The sequence below is a fragment of the Gavialis gangeticus genome, unplaced genomic scaffold (assembly GCF_001723915.1).
Source record: "Gavialis gangeticus isolate Ggan-Ray unplaced genomic scaffold, GavGan_comp1, whole genome shotgun sequence".
In the NCBI taxonomy this organism is placed as follows: Eukaryota; Metazoa; Chordata; order Crocodylia; family Gavialidae; genus Gavialis; species Gavialis gangeticus.
The window spans coordinates 85061273-85068534 of record NW_017729025.1 but is presented as its reverse complement, the minus strand read 5'-3'; the positions used below and the strand labels follow the sequence as shown (position 1 = coordinate 85068534).

Here is a 7262-nt window from a genome sequence, read left to right as displayed (position 1 = left end):
GGCAGTTCTGGTCCTTACTGAGGAAGACAGAGGCAAAGAAGTTATTAAATATGTTGGCTTTGTCATCTGGCGTGACAACCAGATTCCCCGTCTTGTCCTGCAAGGGCCCCACATTTCCTGGGGCCTTCTTTCTACTCCCTATGTATTTAAAAAAGGACTTCTTGTTGTCCTTAATCCGGGAAGCCAGCCCCTGTTCCATCTCTGCCTTGGCCTTCCTAACCATCCCCCTACATCCCCGAGATGTGTTGCAGCAGCCAACAGTGCCCCTCTGTCAAAAGCATGGCTTTCCTGGTACACATGGGGAATGGGATGCCATGTCTTGGACAGTCCAGGAGTAGCCCATGTGGCAGTTTCCTCCTTAGTCCTACCAGGCCTGCTAGATGATGAGCCCTGAATGGGGATGGGATGATGCTATGCTGCCAGCTGGGTCGATGAACCCTAATGAGAATTTTCAGGAGCTGTATTCTGTTCTCCATGCCTGGTGTAATCATATCCCCTCTTCCCATCACCTCCCTGAGATCACCATTACTGGCCTTTTCATCGCCAATGTTGGCCTTAGAGGACTAGTACTTGCTGCTTCTGACCTGGTCTAGTTGGTGAACTGGTTCCTTGATCATGCGGTGAGGGAATGGGAGCAGCTGCCAGGTTTTCTGGGGATTTGGACATGGGAGGAGGGATAACAACCACAGTCTGCCAGAAGCAGGTGTTTCTTTCTGTGGTTTAGGATGAAGAGATATTGCAAGTCTCTGTGCCTCTGTTGAGTAACTGGGTTACAGTGGTGATAATCTATCTGCAGTTATGTTCTGGTAAGATGAAGTACAATTATATCAAAAGATCCTGCAGGTGTTGTACCAGCTCCAGTGGAAGTGTTGCTCAGTTTCATCCCCATGGAACAAAACATACCTTCCCACTCTCTGCTGAGGCACAAGAAGTTGTGTATCTTCAACAGCTCTGGTGCTTAGATGCATAGTAGACCATTGGGCCACAAAATATAGAGGATTTCTTATGTTTTCTTGAACATAATTGAGGCACTTCCTACCAGAAGTGCTCTACCAGATAATTCCTGGCTGGACTCCTTGGTTGCCTGTAGATGTGTGGGGATGCTGTAATTACAATTCAGTGGAGCAGACTTGATAATTCAAGTCTGCTCGAGCATGCTAATTCGCGTGCTCCAGCAGCCTCAGCATCTCATGTATTCAGTGCCCCTGTGCTTCAAAATGGCAGTGGGGGTGCTTTAACTAAAGCTTATCAAATGAGCTTTAGTTAAAGCATCATTGCCACCATTTTGAAGTGCGGGATGCTGAATACATGACACACTGATTGTGGCTTAATTAGAGTGGCTTTCAGAGCTGCTCTAATTAAACCACCCTCCTCCACTTGGAGCACCACCTCCCCCTTTGGGTAAAGATGCCCAAATGCCTGGTGAGCCTATGGAATAGGGGAAAAAGATAGTGCTGCAAATAGTGCCAGATCTTGTCCCTTTCCTTCTGCAGCTAGTCTGCCTACTATGGTGTGTGAGCAATCACATATCCCTGTCCTAAGCCAGGAAGCATTTTTAACTTTACCAGGGGTGGTGTGCTGGGGCTGTGTGGCTGGAGTCTTATGCCACAAGTTTGATCCATCGTACGGTCCACAGAAGTGTGGTGGGAAGTGTTGGAGGGATTTGGCTAAGCAGCAGCTCTACAGAAAAGGACCTGGGGGTTACAGTGGACAATAAGCTGAATATAAGCCAACAGTGTGCTCTTGTTGTGAAGAAGGCTAACAACATAATGGGCTGCATTAATAGGAGTGTTGCCAGCAAATTGAAGGAAGTGGTTATTCCCCTCTATTCAGCACTGGTGAGGCCACATCTGGAGTACTGTGTCCAGTTTTGGGCCTCCCACTACAGAAAGGAAGTAAAGAAATTGGAATAAGTCCAGGAGAGGACAAAAAAAATGGTTAGGGGGCTGGGGCATGTGACTTCTGAGAAGAGGCTGAGGGAATTGGGCTTATTTAGTCTGTAGAAGAAAAGACTGAAGGGAGATTTAATAGCAACCATCAACTACCTGAAGGGTGGCTCCAGAGAGGATGGAGCTAGACTGTTCTTAGTGGTGGCAGATGACAGAACAAGGAGCAATGGTCTCAAGCTGCAGCAAGGGAAGTTTAGGTTAGATATTAGGAGAACTTTCTCACTATGAGGGTAGTAAAGTACTGGAACAGGCTACTCAGAGGTGGGGGAATCTCTGTCCTTAAAAGGTTTTTAAGACTCAGCTAGACAAAACCTTCGGTGGGATGTTATAGTAGGGAATGGGCCTACTTTGAGCAGGGGGTTAGACTAGATGACCTTTGAGGTCTCTTTCAGCCCTCATTTTCTATGATTCTCAGGCCTGTATATCCTTACTCTAAATGTCAGTAGAGTAAGCAGGTATCCTTGTGTCTCTAAGGAGGCAGATTCCCTCCTTTTCTGGTAGTTGTTTGGGAGCAGACTGATTATTTCCTTCAGCCAGCAGTGCCTGGGGTCATATATAAATATCTTGTTCCTATGGATGTCAGCTCAGGGCTTTTGTGCTCAGGGTTGCCCATTGCCTGAATGAGAGAGCTTGGCATTTTTGTGGGTGGGAATAGGATTGGTTTCTGCAGGTTCACTTGGCTCTGCATTGCCACAATGAAAGAAGGATGCACCATCCTGGGGGAAACAGGATTGCTCTCTTGTGCCTTGATGGGCAATGTTGGGGGCTTGTAGCAACAAAGTCTTAGTGGTGTGATAGAATCTGGACCTAAATCTTTGTAACTGCACTCTCCATCTTAAGAGTTCTATGAGCTGCAGTAGGTATTTGAAACTGTGATATGAGGCATTGTGGGATATCTTTACATTAAGAAGTTTCTGATATTTTAAAAAACAGAAAATAATTGTTAAAGAGGTTTTATTAAAACTTATTTTTGTGCTAATTATCCATCTTGAATCTTTATCCTGGTTAGTGTAGATTTTCCACGTACACCTCCAATACTTATTCACATTTCATTTCCATTCTGCAGTTCATCTTATGAGGACTGGATAAAATTCTCCCCTCTGCTCCTATTTTGGGATATTGGACTAATGCTTTTTACTTCTGGAGTTCAAATGGTAGATGCTCTGGGGTCCTGAGAGAGATTTAATGATTTCAGACTCTCCACAGACTCAGTGTGGTATATTTTAGAAACCACCTCATGATTTAGCATGATGGGAGTCTGCACAGGAGTGTTTCATGGCTGGGTACAGCATTAAAATGATTAAAGTTATCAAAGCAATGATATTAAAGGTCAAGTTTCGTTTTCCACTATTAAAATGTGGGGAAACTTGAACTCATTTTCTAGAATTTCCCTGATGCTAATCTCTTCTGCGAGTTACTTCCCCAACAATGAGCAACATAAATCTTGAGAGGAAGAATGTTTGACTCATGTACTTAAAGATGTATTTAATTGCTCTCATTGTAACACTTGGGATTTTTTTTTTGTTGCATTGTTTTTCAGGTTAGAACGTCCTGAAAAAATCAGCACTAATGGAGTACTAGTGGTAATCTTTTCTTTTTTCCTGTAATCTTGCCTGTATAGCATGGGAAACACTGAAATTACTGAGGGGACTCAAGATTTGGAGGTTTGCCTCACAGCCTGTACTTTAAAAACCCACACTTTAACTAAGGTAGAATCTGGGAAAGCGGTGAACACAATGCCACTGTCTACCAAAGACTGCATGTTCCCATGTGCTAATGTGGCTCTTTGGGATATAGTGGCAAAGGGATTAAAACACCTTGTTATAGTTCCAAAGGCATGAGTGTGAGCTTTGCTTCTTACTCCCACTGCCATCAATGTGGTTAAACTGGTAATTTGGAGTGGGGAATGAAAACCTGCCAGATATGATGCTAGTTGTGACTCCCTTGGGTGCTGTTGTCTTCAGAAGTTCTTCCTTGACCTTGCTAGCCTGTTAGGCCTCCTACACTTGGGTGTTTGTATCTTCCCGTTTGTATACTTATTGCTTAATGTGTTTGAAACTGTATTAGGGAAGTGACAGAACTTACACAGCCAGCTTCACTCAAAGTATTCCTTGTCTTGACACCAGACTTAAATAGCTGTTACTTTAATCATTCCACCACCCTGTGTTTTCAAATTCAGACTCTTAAGATGTTCCCATTTTTGCTTCCCAAGCATGTCGTCATCACCATCCTCCTTGGTAAATATTGGAAGAGATTTGCTAGAGATTCTTCCTTGTCACTATTTTGTCAATTACAAGAGTACAATCTGAATCACTTAGGATTTCAGCTGTGTCATTCTTTGTCAACATATGGTCATCTCTGTTACAGTCACGTGAGATTTCCTGTTTGGAAGTCAAAGTGGATGCAGAGAAACTGAAGCAGCAATCCACAAGTAAGACTATCGTTTTATTAACTGGTTGTTTACATGTTTGTTATTCAGTAATTACAGTAGAAGCTGGAACATTAATAATCTACTATATAGGTTCCAAAGGCAATGTTGTCATACTTCAGTATCACAGAAGTCCACATTAAATTTACATTTTGTTTGAAATGCAATTAAACAAAAATCAGGACATTCAAACGTCTGGGTCTTGTAACATTCTCTCCTTTTTGTTCAAAGAGTACTATATTTTCTGAAACTTAGCAAAAGTTCAGGAAAAAATTCTGTTGGTTGGCCACGTATAAAATGTAAATGTGTGCCTAGTCTTGACTCGGTACTGTTGTTTTAAATATTATTTCACCATTAAATTACTGCAAAATACATCTTAAACGCTATACTTTAGTTAGGTTGGAATATGCCAAAATCCATTTTTTTTCAAAAGGGACATTTTTGAGTTGCTTGGAAAAACATAGTGTTCCAAAAGTTTAAAGTTTAAATTGTACACACAGGCATGGGTCTGCACAGATTTCATTTGCAGGTTTGAGATATGTTTGTGTAATCGAAGTCCCATTTGGAATCACTGCTTTTCCTCAGAAATGTATTTCATGGACTAGCTTTTTAAATAAAAGTTACACAATTTTAAAAAAGCATGACCTGTATCTAGACAAAAAAGGCCCCATGAATAAACTGCTTACAACAAATGGCCTGATTACCAATGGCCAGACCTTGCACAGAAAGTTTATTTGAAAGACAATTTGGAGGAAAAGGACAACTGAAAAAAAATCCTAAAGATGTTGCCATTTATCTTCTTGAGACAACAACATTTCAGCTTCTGACATTCCTGTACGAGCACTTTGAAAGTGCAGTGTCATCTTCTGAGAATACAGCAGTCTGTCCGTAGAATATTTTATAGGAATTGTGACCCTAGGATGTTAGTCATAATGGATCTTAGTTAGATTGCTACTGAGTAATTATAAAAAGGAAGACAGAGGTAAATGACTCTTTTTGTTTTTGCAATGAGCTACTCTAATTAAAACACCACAGCATCATGTGTATTAAGCCCCTGTGCATTTAAAAATGGCTGTGGGGCACTTTAACTAAAGCTCATTACACAAACTTTAGTTAAAGTGCCCCAGCATCCATATTTAAACCCACAGGGGTTTATACACATGATGCTGCGGCAATGCTAGAGCATTCTAATTAGAACATTGATTTTTTTTTCATCCTCTGGGCATGTTCAAGGGTGATGCTTGGAGAGACCTGTAGCCTAGTGATTAGAATACTCTGCTGAGAAGCAGGAGACACAGGTTCAAGGTCTTTCTGGGTAATGGGGGCCCTATAACTTGAGTGAGTGTCATATCCATTGGCTATTGGGCTAAAATATGGGAGGTCCCTCCTCCTAATCATGGGGTTTTGCATAGCTACAACTTGGGAACATATGCATATATGAAGGGGAACATATGATGCTGCATACCTGCTTGGATGGAGTACAGCCCTACTGAATATGCTTAGTCATTGTGTGGAGACTTGAACATCCTTGCTGTACTGGGAATAAAATTATACTGTTCATAAATGCCAAAAATTAAATTTATGAAAATATTCTAGAATATGACTTAGTCCTTTATGGGCACAGATAGTTTAGACAGATGAGACTTTGGTAGCTTTTGTGACACATTCTAGATTTTTTAAACATCTATTTTAATATGAAACCTGTAGGAAGAACTGGGCATTTTATATGAGAGGATATTTTTAAATAGTTGTATGTTTTGAGTTATAGGTGTGTACTGTAAAAATTCTCTTGTTCTGTGTCTCTTGTCTGTAGAGGAAGAACTCACGTTTACAGTAAAAGGATCTCATGAAGGAACCCAGAAGATTTCACTGAATCCTGACTCCCTAGATTCTGTTATGTTTCACTGTATAAAAAATAACCCAACGAAACTGGATGTTACTTTACCAAAGAAGATCCTTTCTTCCATTGTACGTAATCATTAGTTTTATTAAAATAACATCAAATAGAACATTGCGAGAAATGTTAGCTTGCTTTATGTGGGGAATTTTGGTTGTAGTAGAGGGTTAGTCCTTTCTTCCTGGTTGTAAGTCACCATTGTGTTTTACCCTGCCCTCTCCTGCCCCTTCCCCACCCCCCACCGCCTTTTTTAAATTTCAGCTGGCCCCAGCTAAACAGGATTCTGAGAAAAAAGGATTCCTGACCCTGCCTCTGAATTCTCTTCCTTTGCAAAAGAATATAACAATAACAGGGGTGAGTACCGCACATGTTTTGGAATAGTTATTTTAGTTATTCAATTTTTAGTATTAGAGGGATACTTTTGTTATTTTTGGTTAGAGAACGCCATTACTGTGTGGTGTGGTTCTAATGCATATTTGAAAAAGTGATATGAAATTTCACTTTCAATTTCTTACGAAAGTATCAAAAAGCAGCAATCATTTCAGTGGCCTGGGTGAGTAGGGCACCTGTTTTTGGCACCCAGTTAGAGGGTGTCCAGAATGGTGAAGGGACTCCATGCTGCTGCCGAAGCATTAGCAACAAGAGCCAGGCCAGGTAGACCACTTTGTACCAGCAGGAGCTGGGCACTTTGAGTCTTCAGGGCAGGTAACATTGGCCCTTCCTTTTTTTCTCTTCCCAAGTTTAGCTTAGGATTACCCTTCCCCTCTTGCCTCCCCACCCCTTGTAGGAATTTGCTCAGGGCACAAAACCCATACTGCTAATTACAATACTTACTCAAATATAAGATGACCCCCTGATAATTAGATTCTGTATATGGAAAATGTATATGTTTGGTATTATTTTCCAGGTATACAATTTAAATATTGGAGGGTTGTCTTGGATCCCTCTCCCTCCCTCCTCCAACTGTTACAGCACAGTGGCTGTGGGC

General features: G+C 41.4%; 1 protein-coding gene across 1 annotated transcript in view; it reads left to right on the top strand.

Annotated features, from left to right (window-relative positions):
* The window catches only part of LOC109298789 (cytosolic phospholipase A2 epsilon-like), a 106268-nt gene that overhangs the window by 55756 nt on the left and 43250 nt on the right, over window positions 1-7262 (top strand). Inside the window, exons 7-10 of the mRNA XM_019519067.1 lie at window positions 3490-3532; window positions 4317-4380; window positions 6191-6345; window positions 6536-6628. Of these exons, the coding sequence (XP_019374612.1) occupies window positions 3490-3532; window positions 4317-4380; window positions 6191-6345; window positions 6536-6628 (355 nt within the window). The remainder of the gene's footprint in view (window positions 1-3489; window positions 3533-4316; window positions 4381-6190; window positions 6346-6535; window positions 6629-7262) is intronic.